This window comes from Elaeis guineensis, chromosome 4 (genome assembly GCF_000442705.2).
Source record: "Elaeis guineensis isolate ETL-2024a chromosome 4, EG11, whole genome shotgun sequence".
Taxonomy (NCBI): domain Eukaryota; kingdom Viridiplantae; phylum Streptophyta; class Magnoliopsida; order Arecales; family Arecaceae; genus Elaeis; species Elaeis guineensis.
In genome coordinates this window covers 140,556,501-140,581,627 of record NC_025996.2, presented here as the reverse complement: position 1 = coordinate 140,581,627, position 25,127 = coordinate 140,556,501, and the positions used below count along the sequence as shown (strand labels likewise).

At 37.1% G+C, this 25,127-nt stretch overlaps 1 protein-coding gene across 8 annotated transcripts in view; it reads right to left on the bottom strand.

The window, feature by feature from the left end:
* Window positions 1-25,127, bottom strand: part of LOC105060827 (uncharacterized) — a 56,768-nt gene that overhangs the window by 5,752 nt on the left and 25,889 nt on the right. For 4 of the 8 annotated variants that reach the window (XM_073256900.1, XM_073256901.1, XM_073256903.1 and 1 more), the window contains 18 exons: window positions 20,082-20,172; window positions 13,965-14,102; window positions 13,564-13,830; window positions 13,322-13,400; window positions 13,132-13,226; window positions 12,972-13,055; window positions 12,753-12,827; window positions 12,638-12,685; window positions 11,967-12,062; window positions 11,609-11,838; window positions 7,734-11,251; window positions 7,552-7,628; window positions 7,356-7,439; window positions 6,153-6,224; window positions 5,957-6,065; window positions 5,772-5,838; window positions 2,885-3,013; window positions 2,680-2,797 (listed from right to left, as the gene is read on the bottom strand). In XM_073256900.1, the coding sequence (XP_073113001.1) occupies window positions 2,680-2,797; window positions 2,885-3,013; window positions 5,772-5,838; window positions 5,957-6,065; window positions 6,153-6,224; window positions 7,356-7,439; window positions 7,552-7,628; window positions 7,734-11,251; window positions 11,609-11,838; window positions 11,967-12,062; window positions 12,638-12,685; window positions 12,753-12,827; window positions 12,972-13,055; window positions 13,132-13,226; window positions 13,322-13,400; window positions 13,564-13,830; window positions 13,965-14,102; window positions 20,082-20,172 (5,377 nt within the window). Of the gene's footprint in view, window positions 1-2,679; window positions 2,798-2,884; window positions 3,014-5,771; window positions 5,839-5,956; window positions 6,066-6,152; window positions 6,248-7,355; window positions 7,440-7,551; window positions 7,658-7,733; window positions 11,252-11,608; window positions 11,839-11,966; window positions 12,063-12,637; window positions 12,686-12,752; window positions 12,828-12,971; window positions 13,056-13,131; window positions 13,227-13,321; window positions 13,401-13,563; window positions 13,831-13,964; window positions 14,103-20,081; window positions 20,173-25,127 lie in introns of those variants that run through there. The other 4 variants (XM_019845885.3, XM_019845886.3, XR_012141084.1 and 1 more) reach the window with 3 other exon arrangements.

Sequence of the window (25,127 nt, the reverse complement as noted above, 5' to 3'; positions counted from 1 at the left end):
GTAGCATGTGCTTTAACCGTTTAAGATGATTTATATAATATAGTTTTTTGTTCATTACTTCAGGCGAAAACTGTGATTAATGTAATAAAATCAAACGAACATATGGACCTAGGTAACTAGCATTGAGGTCAAGAAGGCATGAGAGAGAGAGAGAGAGAGAGAGAAAGCTCTTCGAGCTGCCCTTTGTTTGTTGCTAAGCCAAAGAGTAACCATATAAATTAATAACCAACTTATTTCTTCGTATTGCCAAGATCCCAAGAAACAGTCACCATATGGGTGGATCAATCATATAGTTGTAGCAACTAAAATTTTTTCCATAAAAAAGAAATCTGATTATGGTGGCTTGGGGGGAGGGGGGCAGTGGCAGGGGGGTGAGTGAACAGGAGAGAGAGATTATCAAGTGTTTATTGATGGGGATGTAATTATGTGGTATTTTAGAAGCTCTGATTGCAGTGCATACCATAGGCACAACTCTGACTACAAAGATATCCTCAATTTCACCAATTTTTGCTCGTGGTATGAGCATTTAGACATTTAGTTTCTAGCACACACTCCAAAAGGTATCATAATGTTCTTCAAGATTTTTGCTGTGATTGCAGATGAAATCTCTCATACATTACATAAGGTAATTATTAATTAGTTAAAGCTAACTTACTACTTAGTAAAGCAAATCTCACTGAGTGCATCCCCAATCTACTTCTGGGAAAGGAAACAATATTGTAGATATTACCTCTGTACTATCTCAAACCATGTCATCACATAGTTTTCTTGAATCAACTCCGCAAACTTTCACTGGGATTTGGATTATCGTCTATGACAACGTTCCAAATACCAAGTGTACCTGCCCATACTGATTGTTATGCATTGATATCTGGCATACCTCACGATGGTTACTTAGGCAAATTGGCCCAAATTGCCCTGTACCAGCCACAACTCACTTGATACCACTCGATACCACACAATACTAAGCTTAAAGGTGTTTTTATTTTTTATTTTTATTTTTTAACTTTTCAGTGCCAACTGGTAGTCCATGTGTGTAAGGTACATTATCTTAAGCTTAAAGGTGTTTTTATTTTTTATTTTTATTTTTTATTTTTTAACTTTTCAGCACCAACTGGTAGTCTATGTCTGTAGGGTACATATTAAAGGAGTGGTGGTGGTGGTGGCGGTGGTGGTGGTGGTGTTCTTATTATTATTATTATTTACTTTTCAGTACCAACCGATAGCCTATGTCTGTAAGGTACATATAGTTGTATGTATTATATCTGAGACCTCGCATTCTCAAACTCTTTATATAACAGTATCATGGACCTTTATACATTTCTCCAGTGGAGTAAACTTGAGCACTTCCTTTGATATAGTTTTCTCCCTGTTCACTATGTCATCAAGAAGAGGAAAAATTACTATAACTACCTCCACCATAAACCACACAATAAACAAATTGCTTGCTCTCCAAATCTTTAAATAGAAGAAAATTCAGGTCCCAAGATATAAAATCAGCAACGGATAGAACCTCTAACAATGCATGATGGATTGAAATAAATAAATAGATAGAGAAAATAGAAAGGTTTAGAAAAAGAGATGACATATCCAGACATTTACATTTATCTTGGGTCCTGAACACATTCCATAAATAGCAGCAGAAGCATGATACTTCAAATCAAAATGACCACTTAATGACCAAACAATAGTATAGACACAAGCAAACATCAGATACATCAAATTGTCTCTGTTTTACATCCATATGGATGCACACACAGAGATGACAGCAGCATGAACAAAAACACACGTAGAACATAAAACATAATGGTCACTCTCTTTACATAGAGACAGGGTTCCCTAGGAGGTGGTCTTTGAATGAAAATTACTTACAAACAAGGTGAAAAGTTAAAAGACACAGGAGGAAGTTCCGGAGAAAGCGAGGGTACATGATAATCATCACATATAAGAAAAGAAAAAGGGAGAAGAAAGAAGAGAGAAAGGAAAGATAGGGAAGAAAGAGCAGCTTCACATGGTAATAACCAACATGTGCAGCAACAAATTCCTTGAACTATTATCAGCAAGTTTTGCTTTCTTGATCCAGACCCCATACTGGTAACATCTTGTTACTATGTCGGTATGCCCTGTACGGGAGCCGATTCGGCATACCAACACTTGGTACACCTTCTGTACCATATACCGGTTCGGTAGGAGTACTAGTATGTATGGTCATACGCACCAGTACAACAGTACCACAAAAAGGTGAGAATACCACAAAAATATTAACCACTGCATTTCAATGCTTTGGGACCAGTGGCTGGTAAACAATGCACCATACACGAACTTGGATAAGAAATTCTAAAGTGATGCTCGATTGAGCTCAATATGTGGGGATATTGCATTTCTTCGGTGATGTAACTGATTTTTTTCAACAGCATTAGGTGATCGAGAGTAAAAGTGTAGCCAAGTATAACTACGACGATTACTAAAAATTTTTTATAAATAAAAGCAATTAGAGATATGAGGTGCATTCATTTCTTTATCTACTGTCAAACATGCCCTGCATAACATTTATACACAACAAGCTCATGAATTATATAAAAGAATTGTATGTGGAGTTACAGTTTAAGTGTATAAATTGCACTGTTGCCCTCATCAGTGGAACTAAGCATTAATGGAGCCAGGTTTCCATAACAGTACCTGTGTTTGCTTTTCCCTTTCCATATCAAGGTTGAACTGCAGTTCTCTAGTTTTCACACGTTCAACTTCTAACTGCCTCTGTCTCTCTATCTCATGTTCCAACTCACTAGTTCTTTCCCTGGAGATACATAAATTAGAACAGTGATCAAAAGATTTAATTTCATATTATAGTGAGGATAAGAACAAAGGACTCTTAGAAACAAACTTATCAAGCTCTTGTAGAAGCTCCATTTCCCGTGAAGCTGCCTCTTCCAAATATTTTTGACGTGCACGTCTCATTAGAAGCTTCTTTTGCCTGCGAACTATCATCTCTTCTCGAAGTTTGGACCTCTCTCTGGTGAAAGGACAAATTAATTAAAAGAACAGTAAGTACAACCTAAAAGCGATAATTTAATGACTTCTGGAGCTGAAAAAAGTTATCATAGTGACATGCAAGTGGATCAAATTTTATGATCAAAAAGGAATCATGCGCCATAAACTTTTAAGAGTAGCTCAAACTCTCTTAATAGAAAAAATGGAATAGTCTAAAAAGAGAAGCATACGATGCAATCACGTTTATTTCTCACTGTGTAGATACTCTAATGGTTATAAAATTGTCAGAGTATTCGTTAAATGTTTCGCTAGAAATTCTGTACCTCACCAGTTCAATTAGCTCGTATCTCACCAGTTTCCCTCTAAAGTTATTGGAGTTCAAAAGAAAAAGAGACTAATAAACGAGATCAAATTAAAGAATTATGACAGAGATGGAGAAAGAATCATGATGGAAGAGTGCAACATAGTATTTTCCCTTTGGAAAACATATTCTAGCTCTAGAAAAGATAGAAAAGCAACAGCCCATGTAGATGATTCTCAAAATAATATGCATAAGTCCCTCTTTGTGGCTGAAATGAAAAACCTTGACCTTCAGTAATAGAAAAAAGATTCATTAGGATAACTTCCATTATTATGTAAGCATGCATGCCTTTATCATTGCACAGGCTCCTCCCATTGATTAGTCTTCTGAAATTATTTGCCAGAAGGCATGTTCCCATGCAGATGAGTGTTTCTCTGAAACTATAAGAGAAAAGGAATCACAAAGATTTTTCCACAAAGGAAGAACATGTTGAAAACACTTAAAACGGTAAAAGAATCATCATGAACTTCATCCAGTATTCCTTGTGCTTTTGAATTATTACCTGTTCCCTGCTTTAGGGAAAAGGGAGACTCTTTAAACCCATTTTCCACTTCACAAAGTGGCAATTATGATTTTGAATGTTGATTATCCACAAAGTTGACAAAGGAAACTATTACAATAATCCATATCATCTTCTGTTTCAACTCATTCAACTCTGAAATCTACAGCTTCTACAAGACCTTTATTGGGCCACATTAAACGCAGAGGAACTGCTCAGGCATCATAAGGCACTGCTGATTTGTTCCTTGATCCTTTGTCCCAGAATTGAAGGGGTCTTGAATTGCATGTTATAAAAATGTTTAACAAGATTCTCCCATATTTGGAGGAATCTTAAGAGTATAAAGATCCCCCAGAATCTCCTTTTTTATAAGAATGAGATGTTAATTCATCAAGATTCCACACACTAGACCTAATTGCAAGTATACAAGTGGGGCACATTAGACACAATTTTGGTCACTTCAAAGACTTTCAGTAATTTCCTATACCATCCCTTTATAAGTAGTTTTCTAATGAGGAGTTCTCAGACTCTTCCATGCAAGCTGCGCTAGATAGTTTAATTTTCTATATGAATATGGTTCGCTGTCCTTTATTTCCATGTGCAAGAATCAGATGCTTCAGGTTTTAGCTCATAATTATCTCATCAGCATTGCATGCTAGATTGTTCTTTAGGGCCATATTTCATGAACCAATAATTGTTGTGGCAGGATAAGTTTCAAATCACTGTGCATTTACACCAAAGATCTACACTGAGCCCCTTTTTTATGCTAATAATTGATGACTAACCACTAATACAGAGTATGTATCATTTGTCCATGTCATTTGCTGATATATATCATTATTGATGAGCTGAGGATGATTAAATGCTGAATTGGATTAAAACAGGAAAGCCCAAGTGGATGAGGGCTTAAAATTGGTGGAATTATATGAAATGCAATATTAGCAAAAGTAGAAATAAAGATGAGGCCTCTACCAAGATTGATGGACAAAAATACCAATGTTTGATCATAGATGTCATACAGGAACCATTATTTAAAAATAATAGAGAGATAAATGAAGACATGTATTAGAATTAGAGTTGATTGAATGAAGAGGAGAGGCATTTCTAGGGTAATATGTGATCAACAGATTCCTGGGCAACTTAATGGAAAATCTATAGAATGGCAATCAGGCCTTCTATGTTCTATGGCTAAGAAAAGTGAGTGATAAAGAAGCTCCAAGAAAACAAGTAAAAGTAGAAGTGATATTGTTCATACTTCATATGGATGCATTATAAAAGCAAGGATACAATGAGGAACAGATATAGCTGAGTCGTAGTATGAGGAATGAGGATAAAGTGATGTAAAACCTATTGACATGGCATGGGCATGTGCAATGTAAACCTAAAAGGGGCATTCAGCAAGAAGCAGTAGTTTCATTTTTGCTGAAAAGATCAGGAACAAAACAGGAAGACCAAAAGTTACATGGATGCAAATTGTGAAAAAGGATATGAAAAAGGTGGAACTAATATCCAAAGTAGCCCCAGATACGAATGCTTGGCAAATGAAGATTCAGCCAACTCCAAATAGCTAGGACAAAGGCTTGCTATTTACCATTAGTTATGTCAAGCATTGTATTATGCTCACAAATCTCTTGATTGAAGGAATTAAGAAAAATGCACTTATGGTAATTTAAAAGGCAACTTAGTCAAAATCAAGCATAGAGGGTATCCATGAAACTCTGTTACTGAGCTGTCTCCACTAGAATTATTCAATGCTGGGACAACAAACTCTAATGAGAAAGCAAAGAATATCAAAGTTCCAAATTCATACAAAACCAAACAATCCAAAACAAAAACTTTTACTGAAGTGCTCTTTTACTCAAATGTGTAGCAGAAAACTGATCATTCCAGTGACATTTTTACAAGTCTAGTGAAACTTACAAGGCTCCAATGCCATCCTTAATTTTCTGAAGACGGTCATTATCCCTCTTATCATCCATCTTGTAATCTGGCATGAAGGGGGAAGTTGAAAATTATTATTAAAATTTAAAAATAAAAAACACACAAGGTCAGATAAGGCTTGAGGCAGCAGGGAAATCCAGAGATGATCCTTCTAGCAACTTTACAGGATATATTTTGAGATAGAGGTGCTTCATCTGGTGGACACCCAGATCGTTCTTGCAATGCTTTTTCTTTTTGAAGAAGGTCCATTTCAATCTCAGCTTCTTCTAGTTCCTATTATACATTTCCAAGGATAAAGTGTAGATGAAACATTCTGAAAGCATGATGAGATCAAAATAATATTAACGGAACTTATGTTACCCGAGACTCTCGTTCAATTTTCTCTGAGAAGAAATCGAAGTATGATTGCAGGGAAGTCAGAGAAGATAGCACCTATTGGAAATCAAAAATTTTACCTGGTAAACAAAATATAAGAAAAATATATATAAACATGAAAAAGAAATCTCTTTTCTTTTTTCTTTGTTTATTTTCCATATGGGCTGCTCGGGTCTCTGACCTGGAGCTTGTTAGATGGAGTATAATTATGTTTCCTTTGCGTGTGTGTGTGTGTGTGTGTGTGTGTGTGTGAGAGAGAGAGAGAGAGAGAGAGAGAGAGAGAGGGAAGGCCCTCTCCTCCAACGGTGCTTGCTTTTTGCATTGCATGTGACCTTCCTACATACAATTCACATCCTCACACATACACACATAAATATACATGTATGTAGCAATAAATTTCTGATTAGTTCTGCATTCAAAATAAGGAGCTCAAGTAGAGTTTTGGAGCGCTACCTCCAAGCAAATAGAAAGGTCTAGCAAAAATTCTGTTTCATGGACTTACTAATCTGTCATAAAATGAAGAGTAAAACACATACTATGAAAAATCCACTTTTGTATATAATTAAACTGTTACCAACATAAAAGTTACAGCCAATGAACAATAAGATGATTAACAGAACAGAAGAATAATCATTACAAACTACCAAATATTCAACTTACATTCTACATAAAAGTAACCTTCGTCTCTTTTGAGAATAAAGGTGGAGGCATGACCCATCATTTCAAACAGTATTGATACAAAAACTAAGTCAAACAGATGGGAAAGCACCTCCCAAGATCTGAACCTGAAATTGTGCAATTGCAGGGCTATAGCCCACCTTGCAAGATCTCTTATAAACATAACTCATAATAGAAGTTCTGTAAAGCACAGACATAAAAATATAACTATTTTTGAGCTTTGAACTTGACATCATGTGGTTTACCCATTCAGTTTTCTGGCAAGTAACATTTCTACAGATTTTTAATAGACATACCTTCATTAACCATTTACTTTCAGCATCATTTGAATGTAACATTCATTGTGCCATTTCTAGAATGCAGGACATAATAGCTATTATTGTAGTGACATCTAGAAGAAAAGATACTTGAATATTTGATTACAATGTGACATGCCTCAGGAGCAATTCATTTGCACCAACGAACAAACTAGCATTCAGATTAAGCAAATCATCTTTTAATGCAACTGACCTGAAGAATTGACTCACGGGTGCTTTCAAAATTAGGATCATTTGGTTTTGCAGCAGAGCTTGATGAAAGCACTTCTTTCAAAACCTTAAGGGCAAACATGGCAAATAAATAAATCTTTGATAAAAAAATAAGGTACTATCAAGTTTGTGATTATGAGAATTTCTGATAGATAAGAAAGAAAAGGAAAGAAACTTACTGCCTTCGCGCTATCAGACTCAGTTCTAAGTTTGCATAAAGCTAGACATAATTTTTTCTCCATATTATCAAGGACTCCTGAAATAAATGATGTTGTGTGCAGGTTTCTATTAAAGCATTTCCAAACACTTGAAGTAAAACCATGCATTTAAAGTAATTATTCTACATAATAAGTGGACCCACCAGTTTTTGACATTCCCATGCTCTCCAAGTTCCTCCAAACACCTTCAGGGATCAAAGCAATATCTTCAGAAGAAGAATAAAGACATGCAGTTGCAAGAAGACCCAATGAAAGTCGTGTCAGATGACCCTCTTCCATCGAATGGGAAAGCTTCCCCATACCCCGCAGTATGGTATTAGTTGACATGAAAATGGATTGCAGCTGAGTTCGTTCCGCAAATGGCATATAGCCTGAAAGCAAAGCCATTGAATTTGTCCTCAACTGCATTGAAGGGTCGGATAAGGCCACTGCTGCCACACTGTTCCATGTCTTTGAGACCAAAATGGAGATAATTGATTCAGGAACATATATTGCAGAGCCAGATCCAACCACATTCAGATTAACTGTGTAAGATAGTTTGGCAATTCCATCACAGCCACTCAAGTCAACAATTCTACCAAGAAGCCGTAATGCAACCGATCGTTGTTCTGGTTCTGAATGGGCCAACATTGTGCAGAACAAATCGACTAATGAAGCTTCATCACCATTAAGATTACCAATGCCCCGCATAAATAATGATGATAGCCATTTATCAGATTGCAACCGCCATGAAATTTTTGGTGCATGACAACAGAAGTGTTTGATTGCAGAGCATATAGAAGATATCACACAGTCAACAGAGATGTTTTTGGGCAGCTTGAATAGATAGTCTAACATACCTGATGCCACCTGCCAACAATGATTTTGTTGACTTGTCAAGATAGCTCCAGTGAGTCCCTCAAGAGCATTTCTCCAATATTTAGGTGACAGATCACTTGAATCTGATGGAGGAATGTCTGATCCACCACCATCACTACCTGTTTGACTGATGGAACACAAGCATCTTGAGAGTAAAATACATTTTGCTGATGTATATGTGAGCTTCAGTGTCAATTGGTAGTGAAGTTTCCAGCTGACCTCAATAGCTCGAATTAGTTTGAAAATCAACTTTTCTAACCCATCTAACAATCCTTCAATTTCATCTGCTGATAGATGATGAAACCCTTGATGAAAAAGACTAGCCCCAGGCTTGCTACTTTCAAACTCTTCCATGGGCCTGATTTTAGTAACCTGTTCTGCATTATCTTGCAAACTAGGATGCTGATTTAAGCTGCCATCAATTCTTAATGTGCTAGCTGTTTCAGATGATTGTTTTATATCAACTGGGTTGTGAATGCCAAATGATCTTAGATTCTGTGATAGTACAATATCACAACTGTCCATGACTTTCTGAAAAGCCAACAGGTAATTATATAAAGAACATGTTGGTTCTGAATTGGTGAAATCAGCCCACAACAACAAGGATTGTAAAATTTCCATCTTCCTCTTGAAGGAGAGATCAGGAAAGAGAGAACCCAAAATGAAGATCATCAAAGATCCCTGGAAGTTCTTTTCTCCAGAATCATCCTTGGATTCCTTTCCATACCTAATACTATTGAATAGTTCTTCAAAATTCAATAACTCAAAATCCTGCCAAGATGACAAATCAGTCAACTCTTCATCATGAGTTGCCTTTCTCAAAAAGTAGGAGATGAGTGGTTTCAATATACGTAGTACAGAATCAAGGAATGCAACATCACAGTAAGAGGCTCTACATAACGACATCAAAATGTGAGCTACCCTGGGCATTTCAGGAACCATTGCTTCCATATGTTCTCCAACAATTGATTCTAGTACATATATGACAACAGCTTTAGCATTTGCAGCAGTATATCCTTTCAAACAATCAGCAGTACTTGGAAAGGAAAGCTGGTCCTTCAGTGTTTCAACATATGGCCACAAACACAAATCAGAAAACCAGCAAAGTATATCTGGAACAGCACTACAGGGAAGGCATTTCAACTGCAACCCAATAGCTTCCAAAATAATTTCTCCAAATGATCTAAATTGCTTTTTCATATTCGGAAAAAACAGATGTAGAACAGGATAAAGAACTCGTAAAGAATGTTGACCATCTAAGTGATCAGAAAGCCCAACTTGCAGGGTTTGTTGATTATCAGATGGTTCTGGAACTGTAGGCTCAACCTTCTGGTTTCCTACATTATCCATCAATGCAAGTTCATCTGCAAAAATAGAGAGCAATGATGTAAGCTGTGAGAGATCAGAAGCAAGAAATAACCGTTCCTTCAAAAACTGCTTTGCATAACGAGACACTGCCATCCACCCTAGGAAACGAGGAAGAGGACATGCATAATTTGAAAATTTAGATATTTTCTGCATCCATGATGAAGGTGGAACTAAACTTCGATACTGGAAACCATTCATATTGCTTATGAGATCTGTTCCACCATCGTTTCCAGATGATGCCATCACCAATCTTTGAAGAAGCCCCCAACGCCTTTTTATTCCATGTAACTTCTCAGGATCAAGTTGTATATTTCCAAATTTAAATTCATGATATAAAGACATAAGCTGTTGATTAAGATTTTCAGCTGACTGCAGTATAATATCAATCACATTTTCAGGGGAGCAGAATAGTTTGGTTGCAGAGTACAACAAAAATAGCAGGCTCTGCAAGAGAATTTCATGTGACGAGTGTTGCTCCCTTCGCAACTGCCGCATTACAAAATCACACAGCAAAGCCTGATTCTGCCTAACCAAGGTTACAGCATCAGCAGATTCTGTATCTAGTGGGGATATTTCTATTCCATGCTCAATGTCATCAGGTTCACAAAGACACGATTCACCATCAGATGTACTTTTCTGGTATTCCCTGTCCAGTTTAGCAGCTTGGAGGAGTATCTGTAGAACAGTTCTGTCTCTTTTTCTTTCAAGATGAGCTATTGTCTCCATATCAATATTAACATTCTGAAAGTCACTTTTAAGCTCCATGAAATTATTATTTTGATTTAACTTGGACCCGATAATTTTCATTTGATCGATAAGCTTAGATGTGGGTCTAAAGGACAACATAAAGAAGGGGTTGACATAGCATTCTGCGGCTAAGAGCAAAGCATCTATTGCAGCATCATGGCCCTCTGGTGTGATGTCAGGCTGGGAGCTTAAATCCAGTGCTAAGCGTTGAAACTCTGCGGCCCTGAACTCACAATCTTGATTGCTCACAAGTTGCAGATAATCTGCCTGCAAATTAAAGCAATCAGCAGAGAAACCATTCTCCAATTGAAAGTGGCTAGTTGAGATGTTCTCATCAACATGTTTCCCTTCTGAGGTGCCATGATTAGATTCTAGACTAACTTTATCAGGACTATTTTTTATAAAATGGTTCGGAAGACTCGTCAACATAGTTTTTTTTAATTCTGTAGGGGCAAACAGGAGGTTGGCATCTTCGAACACATCTACCTTTAGAGTTCCTTCGGATGCATCAATTTTTAGATCAGTTTCTTCAGGGCCACAGGATAAGGAAGGGACCACATGGGAGTGAATGGAAGAGCCAGATAAAACAGTCAAATTTTCTTGTTCAAGAACTTTCGAAACCGAACATTTGCAAAGATCAATTTCAGGAGGCAATGGCATGTGTGGACCCAGAACAGAAAGAAGTACACTGCATAACAAATAAAATAAGATGGTTGAAGTAGATTATAATCTATTATCAATAAGCTGGATATCTAAACTGCACCACTATGTGATCACCAAGACTAAGCACAGAAGCACAAAGTTGTCCATATAGGAAGAAAAATTAAACTCTTTAATTTGTAAATTAACCCAATTTTTTATTGACTATACAAGCAGAATCTCTACTTACAGAATAATACAAGACAACTTCCTAAACATTGAAAGTCTTCATAATTTCCATTTTTATATTATTAAGTCTAAATATTGACATTTTTAAACATTTAAATATATCAGAAGTTTAGCATTTAAAATAAAAAATAATTAATAAAGGTTATAAATGCTAAACCTTGGAGCAACAGATCCTCGTCTCCACTCAGACTCCAGGGACGGAAGAACAGCAGGCCTTTGCACTGCTGTACGAATAATATTTAGTGCAATAGCACAGGATCTCTTCTGTTTTTCCAAAACTATAGAAGAAACATCTCCAAAAGCAATTGTATTCTCCATGGAAGTTATGGCAGGATCAAGAAAAGGTTCTAGCATTTCCAGAAGAAAAAGAAGTTTATGTTTGACTTCCTGAAAAAGGGAAGAAAAGCATCAGTTATGCCAGAAGATAGATTGGAAATCATCATAACAATCTGGAAATGAAAAGAAGTTATGCATGAAACCCGGTAATAACAGGAAAACAACAGCAGAAATCACACCTTATATTTTGCTAGCACATCATCCATGTGCCCAGACAATGCAAGTATTATATATTTCAGAGCAGCACGAGCACGAGCAATTGATTGGCGAGCACCCTGATAGACACATTAAAAGAAGGGTAAAAGACAGTATCAAGCATGAAAATATTTGCGGCATGCAAGTCTCATGAATGATGAAGAGACAACATCTAAAATAAGTAAGAAATTTTTGCATTAGGTGAGTAATATAAATGGTACTTAATAGATGTTAAAGTGGTGGCTAGGCCAACAAATTATGCAGCATGTTGCAAGATTCAGCTTCTAGGACTGGATAAGAGGAGGAGAACATAAAAAGGAAAATTTGGAAGGCAGTATTGAGAAGGAATTTTAATATTTCATTTAGCAATTTAATTTATTCAAAAATAAAGTCCATAAAGACAACCCCAGAACTTTGATGATGATGATGATGATGATGATCATCATAATAATAATAATAATAATAATAATAATCATCCTACATCACGTAAGAAAATGAAGCATTTGTATTCTAGAAGTATACAATCATTGACCTCCAGAAATTTACCAGAATTATATCATATAACTCCCATGTACATGTGATTGAGCATCAATCACAACAAAGATTTTCTATAAAAATACAATGCACTTAATAGGATGATAAGAAATCAATGTACCTGGATAACACCTAAGAGGTCCTCCAGAAGTTCAATTGCAAGATCGGCCTGCATTAGGGTCAGTACAGTTACCGAAAAAAATACTTAAAAAACTATAGGGTCCCCAAGAGAAAACCTTTGCTGTAATGGTAGATATCCAAGGTGATAATGGCCCAGAGCATAAATCGATAAGCACACATGCTGCCTTTGCCTGATGGTGCAGTTAAAGGAAAAAAATGAATGCCTTTCTCAAGTGGGTGACCTATTTGATGCATCTGTAAGCTACAGAGTTATTCTTGACAAGTGGATGAAAAGATAACTTATAGCTATATTCAAAATTGACAAGCCAACGAACATGTGATGATAAAAATGAAGCCAGATAGCCCGCACAAGCTCGAAGAAGTGGACGGTATACTGATGACGACGACATTGTAACTATCTGCAATGACAATTTAATGTTAAATATCAAGGCTTTGCCACATGCAAATCACATGCCATAATTTCACATTAGAAACCTGAGAAAGAGCATTCTGGACAGAAGCATGTTTCCATAGCCAGAAACTATCGTCAACATGAACTGGAGGAGTACAGTTAACAGGAGGACGAAGTGCTAAAAGACAGAAAACAATTAGAAATATCAAAGCTTCTTTTTTACAAAAGAGAAAGCAAGCTCATAGATAGACCCAAAAACAGAAGATCCATCACCTGGAAGCAGTGCTTGCACAAGTGGTAGTATAGACCAAAAATTTGAATTACTGTCAGCCAACTTGCAGCAGAAAAGAGGCTGTACATATCTCAGATCAAAAAAGCAGTCAACAATTATAAGAATATAAGCATACTCTTTTTGTAGCGAAACTAATCTGATCACAGGACAAACGAGCTGTTCCCTCAAAAACAGCAGTTACTTCCACTAACTAACTACTTTGGCAGCTAGAAGTTGCACCTACTTGTGATGCACAAGCATAAAGGACATGGAGAATGCCCTCTTCAACTGCAGCGATATCCAGGACATTCAAATATGCAGCATCACAATTATCTTCAGGTATTCTGAATTCTTCTCCAAACAAGCTTGAGTAATCAGCAAGATGCATATGACAGGTGACTTCAGTTTTGGTTATTTCATCAGAGGTTGAAGATAAAGTCAAATCACCAGGAGGCATTGACTCTTCTCCAGTTGTAATAGGGTCTATAAGCTTTTGTAGTGTTCTTGAAGCCTAAAGTAACAACAAAGATAACCCCAGCAGATTGATGATGATGATGATGATGATGATGATGATGAGATGATAGGGGAGATGGGAAGCCAGTACAGAACTACCACGAAAAATAAATAAAGATAATTGATACATACAATACGGCAAACAGTCCCAAGATGAGAATCTTTATATGCTTTTCTTAACAGGATGATAACAGCATCAGGACGGAATGCAATGAAGCTTGAAGCAGGTTGAACAAAGGGTGATGGACTGCGTGATCTTCTAGGCTGTGCTTAAAAATAAAGAACATAGTCAATTAACAGCATTTAAATATATCCATATTAAGCGATTATTCTCAACAGATACAATGCTTCCAGCTGTCTAGTAAAATATACATATGCACTCATATATTATGCAACTGAAAGTATTCCAGAAGCGACAAAACAAATAATTGACTCATCTAAAAAGTAACAAATTATCTGAAGTCTGATCACAATTTAGAACTCTCAACAATTGCCTTTAATTTCAGTGTAAAATAGAACGATGACAATATGAATATATGATTGCATAATCTTAAGCAAATTATTTCACATCTATATGTTGTAGGCCACTAGGCCTTATGAATCAAGGTATGATTTATCTTAATTTGCCAAAGACAACTTTGGGGAAGACAAGAGTTTGCCATGAAACCTCGTAAACGAATCAATAGGAAAGAAAACCTGATATATTGATTACACTGTTTCAGCTCATGCAACCAAAAAGCAGCCTTTCAAGTACCCATTGACATGGAATAAGTCTAAGATGACAAGCAAAGGCAAACTACCACAAAGCACTTGCTTGGATGATAACACCCCTTGCCACTTGGGCAAGGGGACAGGGGTTCAATTCTAGTAGGAGTCGGTCCCCAAGGAGGATAGGCATGGAGTGGAAGATGTGGCGAATAGCCCCTCCTAATATCAGGGGAAAAAAAAAAAGAAAAAAAAAAGGAAAAAGGTAAGCAATCTATGATATAGAGCACCCAGCTATCTCTGACGTACAAATTTTAAGGTATAAACCAATCAAAAATAAAAGATGTAAATAAGGAAATCAACATAAACACGCCTCACCACACTAATTATTATGAAAGAATATAAAGCATAAAATAGAAAAGTCTCATGTTTGTCCAGCCAAAAAGAGATGGCGTACCGGGCTACTACAACAATGAATACTTCGGTAACAACGACAGCCAAAAACTGCTATTATTGCCTCTGGACAGCAGAAACAAAAGGCAAAAAAGCCAGCTTTTCTCAAGAACTGGCTAAAGAGAGAGGCGGGAGGGAGGGAGCTAGGGAAGGGGGAAGAGAGAGAGAGAGAGAGAGAGAGTATTTGTGTCTCATACCATTGATGATAACTCATTAAAGGCCATAATACCAGGCATGAGGATCTCAATCCATCAGTAAGGCATGCTGTATAAATGCTATTCATGCCCAGTTTTTCTATTCATATCCTAATAAGATGACAAAAGGTGCATTATAAAGCTATTTCATCTAATATGAGAACTTTCATGTTGGTGGCAATCATTTGTGGCTTTATGCCTAACTTCTAGAGATTGCTAAACTTGGTTCTGAATTGTTTTAAATGACATCTTTCATAATGCCAATTGTTCCAGGTGCTTGTTTTGTTCATCTCTGCTAGCAAATTCAGTATCATGATCGATTTCTCCATATGAAAGAGACTATTACTCTTTAGAAGGCTACTTGAGTATTAAGAGGATATAAGAAATAGACAAGGAAATACCTCAAAAAGGACATCATTCATTTCCTGCAACTACATATTCATGCAAGGAAGCTTTGAAAAGTGATCAATAAAAACATTTTATTTCTTTGACAGTCAATCGATTTAATTAGTTTGAATGGGCACTGAAGAACAGTCTATGGGTCACAAAAAATATAAACAATGGTAAAAATGTGACTAAAAAGGAAGTTATACATAATAAACTATGATCAAATTAATATCATCGAGGGGATGCCTTTCTCAATCAATATGAAGTATTACCAATCTCTAAGAATAGAAAGAGCATTAAATAAATAAGAGTAAGCATGAAAAGAATAAGAGAAAAAGATGATGAAGAATCAAGGAAAGGAGCAAGAAGCAATAATAATGATGTTGACTATGATAAGGGGAAAAAAATTGATGATAAAGAGAGAAATGGCAATGATTCAAAAAAAAAAATGCATAGAATCGAATCAAGGACAGCAGAGACATCCCGATGCACCCAGTTCGGGGCATATCGAGCCATATCGTCAGTGAACCAAGATAGTTCTGGGGTTCAAATTGAGAAACCGGTGTAGAAGGGGACAGGGAGAAGGAAAGAAAGGAAGATAGAGAGAGAGAGAGAGAGGGCAGTGGTGAGTGAGGGTCACTGGAAGGGCCAAGGGAGGAAGGAGACCCTCTCGAAACGCCCTCTCTCCTCCCTCCCTCGGCCCTTCCCGATGGCGCTCTCTCATTGCCACCCTCTCTCTCTCTCTCCCGTCCCTATCCCCTTCCCACTGCCTCTCTCTCCCCCCCCCCAACAAAACGCCCTCTCCCTCCCCCTTCCTCCCCCCTTACCGGTTTCCCTGTTAGTTCATGCTAGAATGCCATAGCACAAAGGCACACCCTACAATCAGCATGGGTTGCTAATTCTAATACTGTAACCTTGATTGAATGCATCGAGATGAAATAATTAAGGAATCACCAAACTCGCTATAAACGACTCTGGTTATCCCGAAAAGATCTGGATAGGGTCCAAAAGCAAGATCCACCACAATAAAAGCCAAATTGCACATCAAAACTTCTAGATGCCATAACTTTCCCATACACCATCCAATTGAGGAGCCATTTTCCTCTTGAAATTGGGTAACCTTTCAAGATCTACAACGATGTGTTGACCCCTAAAGGGTTCGAATGCATGCAGCAATCAGGAATATACAATGATATTTGGGCCACCAAATAGAATGGTCAAAGCTTCCTTTTGTGGAAAGATTTGACCTAGCATAACTTACAATTCGGGATAAATTAGGTGAAGTGGCTAAAGAGAAAGTTGATATAAAACCAGCTTCAAGAGGATATTAGCTTTTTCATGATTATTTCCACTAGTCATGGTTAGTTTAAGAAATTTGTAACTTCTTCTAACTAGAAAATAAACCTGAATTTTGTAAGTACAGGCCTTACTAGTATAAATAGAGGCATTCTAATCAATTCTATTAGGAAATCAATTAAAGGAAATGGGATCTGAAACTCTTGCTTTTGTAATTCTCTTACTTTTCCATAATTCTTTAGAGAAGTCCAAGTTGAGTGGATTGAAAGAAATCCTTTCTTCTTCTTGATCGGATCATGAAGAGGAAAAAAACGTAATGCCATAAAGAACTAGACAAAAGAAATGGAAGGTCTTCATATCGTTAATCAAGATATCAAAAGTGGAGCACATGCCTTTTGCTCATCAATGAGGCTATCGGAACAGTTGCTTGCAACATGATTTTCTCTATTCAGGAAGCTCAAGCAAGAACATCATTTCAATTTGTAGACCCATTCTAAACCATTGTTTCCAAACATACAAGGATTCACCTTTACATCCTTTGTAAGATAGACAAACTGATTCACCTTGCATATAAAAAAAAGGGCAGCTAGTGCACGAGTCTCCTACTATTATAGGGTCTGAGAAGGGGCGAGCCTTGTATGTGAAGAGGCTATTTTTCTGTTTTGAACCAGTGACACCTAAGTCATAATGGAGCAACCTTGCCATTGCACCAAGACTCACCCTCACTAATTCACCTTCTATAGTTACACAAAAATTTGCAATATAGGGAAGCTCTTGTCAATTCATTCATGGAATCCACAAGAAAGAAAATACTTAAACAGAAACTCAACACTAGAAAACTCCTACTAATCCACTTAACATACTCCATAGGGAAGATACCATGTCATTAGCCAATCACCTTCACACATATCTATCAAAGCTAAGGAATCAGCTTAAATAAAAGACTTTCCATAGTTGAAGCACTTCGACATATTAACTTGGGACTGTTTGGTTTGCTGCAACAGGATAGCTTCATGTTCAATAGCAACAACTCAACATTCTTGTTTGTTTAGTTTGCCACAACAATTTAAGTTCCAGTTTGGGTCCCAATCTCCCAAATGTATGAGATGACCTTCAACCGAAACAGACATATGATATGATGCAACAATTGCAGACATCAGCACTCAATTGAACAATTATTCCCATTTGATAGCCCTTCTCTCATATATCCGAGCTTTGATGGTGCCTACAGACTGTTTTCACCTCTCTACCCAAGTCATGTTGATGAGCAGCAGCGGCATCAAAGGCCTGGAGCAGAGAAGTTCGCATGGAATGGGACTCCAGTGCCTGAAACGTGATGGTATTGCCAGGTTTCACATGGATTCCAGCAGGATCAGAGGCCAACAGCAAAGAGAAGGCTGTGGAATGGAGCTTCAGCATCAGAGACAATGACAAGAATATTAGATTTAGTGTGTGTTCCAATGGATAAGAGCTTGGGCAAATAGGATATAGAAGGGGGCAAAGGAAGCTCTGATGTTGGTATATATATGAGTTGCCGAATATTGGTCAGTATGGAATGAAAAAGATCTAATCCTATGGATGAGCCCCATCTGCTAGTCAAGGAAAATAACCAAAAATACAAAAAAGGGAAAAAATTGGATAAGGAGATGATTTGGTTGTATTTTTTTTAAAGTAGTTAATTAAGCTATTAATGCAAAAAAAACCAAAAAAAAAGAACATTAATTCAGCATTTATAATTGCATCATTCAAAATAGAATACTTAATAATTGCAATTCTAAATGCTACAACTGTAACCACAGGCAATTCTAACTACAATGCATCTTTGGATGCAGTGAACCAGACACACCCTTTGAGTAGTTGCTCCTTGCAACAGTTAAATGTCTGGGCCTGACTTGTGCACCAGAAAGGCACCATTTGCAGCATTGAATCCTTCTTCCACTTCCAAACCTTCAAAGTTGTTTAATTGAAAACGAGAGTTCCAGTGCACACCTTAAACTTGTCTTTCTCAGCTATGATAGTGTGCGCATATAAAGAAGTCGAACATTGTACTGGGTGAGGTTCCTCCACCAACCATAAATTTTATAGACCATGTTGAATGTTTTGATATCTTCATTCAACTTCATTCACAAAGTTTTCTAGCTCTTTGGTAAGCTACAGCACATTGGTCCTACAGATATCACATTACTAATCTCAAATCAAACGAAGCTTTCCTAGGTCATAATTTTGCATACCTGGTTTTGTTGCTGAATATCTGTTTAGGCCATTCAACATGGAGTTTTCCAATCCTAGCACAGCTCATTCACTCACCATATCTCTCCCTTTATGATTCCCCAGGGGATGAAATCTATTGCCAAAATGATCTTACTAGGCCACTTAAACCAATACTTTAAGCTGGATCCACTTCCTCAACCTGGTTCCCAGACTCAACAAAACTTTCCCCTTCATCATCCCTACTCAAAGGATGAAACTTATAGACTTAAGTGGATAAAGATAAATTAGAGCACACCCCCTCCCCCACCCCACCAGCAGGAAAAAAAAAACACACAAAAAAAATGGTGTTGTAACTTCATCTAGTAGAATATTAAAAAATTAAAGAGCTGCCATTAATAGCTCCAAAGTTGGTAATTGTTTTCTTGTGACAATTTATGGACAGAATCATGTTTGAAAGTGATAGGTCCGTCAGTTTATGTTGGTTGCATTGTTTTTGAAATGCTATAGAAAAAATTATCCTTGATCGACATGCTTATTTCATCTAAAACAAGATTTAGAACTTGTAGATGATTTTTCGAGATAACCAATAATCGCTTTTGTAATAAATGGGGCAGAACCAGCTCATAGTCTCTTTAGCAACACATGGAAAAGAAAAAGAGGGAAAAAAAAAACATGACAACAAGGTTCAAATTTTCAGCACCGATACCTTATCAATACATTGTGGTACCATACCAACAAAAAGTACAACATTTGATCCAAGAGTGCAAAACGGAAGTGAATGACCATGTGCTAATACATCATACTGGTGCCTTACTCATACAATCTGGTATGGCTAATACAAGCTAGTATGCATAGCATTTAAATACTTTCGTTGAATAATTATGATCAGTTGTAAACTATCAGCTAAATAATCAAAACTGGTAAGCACCATTTTCAATGCATATGACAGTAAACACAGGTAAATAATCATAACTAATACGTATTAAAGGCATAGTGCACCTACCTCAAAATTCGAGGACACAGTTAGAGTAGAAGTCTGATTGGTCCTAAAAGCATCAGAATCAGAAGAGTTAAGCAGTGTCTTTGCCGCTTCCCTATAAATTTAGTAGAAAAGGGGTGTTAATCCATCGAAAAAGCCAAAGCCATATAGAAACAATATTTAATAATAGATATCTTCTGTAACATGAACAGCTTGTTTTGGGATAGTAGGGACAGCTCTAGGGTACACAAAATTAAGTTCTTCTATATGCATGTAAAATGCTTATAGAAATGAAAAATAGATTTGTTATGTATTATTAACTTCAGATTCAATTTGTTAGAGCTTGTTGAATCAGACATTTAATACTTTGCATCCAAAAGATTTCAACACTTGTATCCTTCCAATGCCACATGGAATGTAGTCTTCTGCTTTTCCTACACATCTCACCCATATTACGTAGAAGGCATCATGATACTCCTGTCAGGTTGATCTCCAGTACAAAGAAGGCAAAAGAACAAGCATAAATTTTTTATAAATACAAATAATTAAATCAGCATAACTGAAATGTCAAACAAAGGAAGAACCTGAACAATTCATTTTCATAAGAACTAAACATTACAATTTTCATTTAAGGATGTCAAATTCAAAAATTTGAAACTATATTACATAAACTGTACATTTATAATAGAACATATTATTTACATAACCACTGCATCTTGTATTCTTAATGGGAAATTTCTCATCTATTTATTATCCGTCAATTTCCAGATAATCAGAATCATAATTATCAAGCCTTTTTCCAACTATCTGAGGTCAGCTTTATGGATCCTTATTCTCCAAGTATTCCTATTTACATCATCTGTGTTGTTATTATCCTTCACTTTAACTGCCACATAGAATTCTCAAGAAGTCTCATCAATATGTCACAAATATCCACAACTTTATGGCTACCTCAATCACATTATTCTTTAGTTGGAAAACAAAAGATCAGATGACACCATATACAGCAATAACAAAAAAGTACAAAAAGGAGGCATATAAAAAACATCAAAATTCAAAATTAATATCTGCCCTTTGAAATTCCTCATATCTATTATTAAAGAGGCAGATGTTGACACCATTGTGATACGAGCATACAATATTAGGTCATCAATTTTATTCACACTAATAAAGTGCCATAACCTAGCCTAACTGTATATACTGGACTATTGCCCCTGTTCTTTTCTCAGTAAAGGAATTGATGTGCCATTTTTCAGAATTTTCCACACACCTCCAGATTCATGCAAAGCCCAAAACCATCATTTTTTACAGTTTAAAAATGCTCCTATGAAGATCCCACAATGGGTGAATAATATGACATTTTTTCTCATAACCACGAATCATTTCTTCTGAATGTCTTTTGGAAGCAATTGAGCCTTCTCCATCTTTCTAAAGTGGTTTCCAAGTAGTTCAAGGACAGGTTTGAATGAAATATGGTTCAAATCCTTTTTTATAGCTTGTGTTCCCTTCCATCCTGCAAATGCAAGGGCAAATCCCTTTGCATGGATAGTGCCTCCTTCCCTTGGAAAAGTTTTTATTTTGCTTACTGGTTCTTTTCATCCCTCTAAGATACCAATTTTTTGCATGGTTGTATCATATCATTGGCATTCCATCATCCTATTGTCTTTTAGAGTAGTTCAAACTTCCTTATAGATTGTTCTCTTTCTGATCCTTGCTAGCATATGACTAAGTGTTTCATACTTCATTTGTATAATTTCAAAGATTTCTCTCTTCCTACCTTGTAATGATGTTCCTACCCACCTTAGTTCACCATCCTTTGGTGCTTCTCTTGTGACACCTCACTAGATAATGGGCAAGGCTATGATTATCCTTCTAGCCTGGATTATGCAGTAGTCTCTCTGTCTGCAACTCAAGGAATATGACTAGTTGGATGGCATCGATCATTTAAATTCAAAAACACATCTTAGCAAAACAAGGCAAGATTTTTGTGGTACATGATACACAATCTGACATCAAATTAAATCAATTGACTGGATGGACGCTCTTAAGATTAGTGGTCTCAAATCATTAGGAATTGAATATCTTGTGCAAGGCCTTTCTGTCGAGCTCTCCAAATGGCCAATTAAGGCCCACAAGCACCAACTTCTTTGGAATTATCAATTCACTCACCAAGGTGAGTTACCAAAGAGCAGCAGTACACTCGCATGATCAATTACCGGCATAAACTTCAAATAGACTTAGCCACAGCTGTCCCGACACAATCAAATTGAACTCTACATCATGTAGCCACTAGCAAAAAATAAAAATTTGAATTTTCATCTGCACTAGCATCTCCCAAGAGGCAGGCTAGACTGCAGGCTCTTCCCTTTCTAACTGAACTGACTTGAGGAAGGTCAAATTCAACCTCCTCCTAAGCATGCTTCACAGACACTCATTCATCCTGACCAAAAGGCAGAATCTATCTCTCAATGAATCCTTTCTCTGCTAGTTACAAATGCTTTCAAGCTCGAACTTCACAGCCACTCATTCATCCTGACCAAAAAGCAGAATCTATCTCTCAATGAATCATTTCTCTGGTAGTTACAAATGCTTTCCAGCTTGAATTACCAGCCAGCCCTCTTCCGAGTGAATGTTTGTTGCGAGCCAGAAGGACAAGCCCTTTGAACCTATTGGGCTGGTTTGATTTACCGTTTTTGCCAGGATTTCCCTCACTAGCTCAATCAGACTGACGCAAGATCATCCAGGACGGGACACTGGTCAGGAGCAAATGAACACACTAGAGGGAAGGGTAGAAAGTTGGAGAAGAAGGAACCTCATCATCTGTTCCAGAGTCTTCCTTTCCCATCCAAGAAGCCTTTTCCAGTCTCCATCTCTTATCCCACCACCTAAGGCAAATCATCGATTGACGCTCCCTCCCTGGTCCAGCAAAAGATCATTATGTCCATGACTAGTCAAGGACAACTAAGATCTTCAGATCTACATACATCAGAGCAGCTTAAACAAAGAAGAGGCTAGTCCGATCTGAATTCAGGGCCAACCCACCCATCTGCCCCAAACTGGTTAGGAGTAGTAACGAGCAAAACAAACCTACCCTCTTTCCAAAATGGAAGGAGTCATCTCCACGAGTAGAATGATCTAAATACACTTTTCCACCCTCATGTGACTCTTCATAGCTTATGAGGAAAAGCAGTTTCAGCTTCCTCATCTAATTTTGCTAATGCACCTACTTTATGGCCTCAATACCATACCCTTCCCAAACGAAGGCCAACCACCTCTTCTAAAGCCTTTGAGGCTAGGAAACAATTATCGTAATCTTGGCCAGCCAGCAGGAACACAAGCAAAGGCAACTTCCAAGTCAGCAGGTAATAGCCAAAAGCAACCCCACTTGAACATACCATCAAAGGCTTCCAAATATAAGGCCTCGTCTACATTCCTTTTTTTTTTTTCATTAAAGCCCACCACAAAAAGCCTTTCAATCCCACATAAATAATGGCATTGAAAAAGTGACTAAGGATATCTGTCAGCAAAGATCAAAGCTAGATCCAAACTCGTCAATGAGGTCTCTTCTCCTCTCAACTAAGGCTCAAATATAAAAGGAAAGAATCCTCCTGCCTCTCTCCTTATTGCTAAGGGAATGAATAGAACATGATTCCTTTCCCAATTCCCCAGGAAGGCCTACCAAGAATCCAGCACTAGAAATGACTATGTCAACTTATTAATGCAGTAAAGAACAGGACTCTTTTTGGTCTCATTTCTTTCTATCCGACAGGACAAAGAAATAGGAAGGGCTGGTTCTTTCTATTGCATTGATAGAAGTGATACTATCAAAAGATCTCTCTATTACTTTTTTTTTTGAGAAGTGAATCAATGGTTTGACCCACGAACCATGTGGAAAAATAAATAGACCTCAATTAATCATCGGTTTGCATTTCCTCACTAATGCATTTTCTTCGTCAGAACTTTCTAGAACAAATAGCAAAGTTGGAAAAATTTTTATAAAGACTGGACTACCAAAAAATGGAAGCTGAAGGACTAAAGAATAAGAAGAATAAATTCATTTTTTAGTAATAGTAAAATCGATTTCTCCTGTAATTCTATCATCATCTGTCATTGTTAAACCATGGAATTCTCTCCAAGAGTTGCAAAACTCATGACTCTATTATAAAGTAGAACGATCAGCTCCTATGGTTATGCTTCATCAGATTGCTTATGAGCTCACAGCTCAACTGCTGTGATCACAACAACTACTGAGCACTTTATTCTCGCATTTGCTTTCCCTGAAGAGCTACTACCTTCTGATGACCAATCAACCACTACCTCAATTCACCATTTCGAACTTTATACAAAAGGTTTTTCCACACCAGCTCCTTCTACCCACACTGCAGTTGAAGCACCTAAAGGAGAATTTGGTGCCTTCCTTGTCTGTAATGGAAGCAATCATCCTCACCATTGTAAATACAAGCACCTAGCTCTACTCATTCACAAGGCCTTGTAGTTATATTCAAACATCACATGCCAGCAGCTCTAGCCACCATCATAGGTACTCAAGATATTGTGTCTGAAGAGGTAGATAGTTAGGCCTTGATGCTCCAGAGTCTATGATCCAGTGCATGCTATTCACATGACGGAAAATAGGAGGCATTGCACATCAGAAGAATCCACAAATGAAATATTCTTTATTTCATCTCAGATTTACAACTTAAATTAACATCTGAAGCAAGCAAGATAGAAGCATGAGCACCCAAACACATATCAGAAAAGCCTTCACTTAGCGATAATGAGATCCATCACTTAGTCTTCGCTACAGAAAATAGCTAAAGCAAAATCAACTGAGACCCCATTAGTAGTGGCAAGAGAAAGCGGAACAAGGGTTTGAATCAAAAGAAATCCCAAGAGGTTTCATTCAATTTCTTGTAGAGGGGATGATGGAAAAACCAGTAAGCAGCAAGCTTCTTTTTTTTTTTTCTAAAGTGGTGATATTGAGCCTTCAAGGTACTGCCAAAATCTAAATATTTTGCTTTCCCTTCCTTTTCCAGTCAGAGCAGAGTTTCTTTCCATTTGCCGACAACT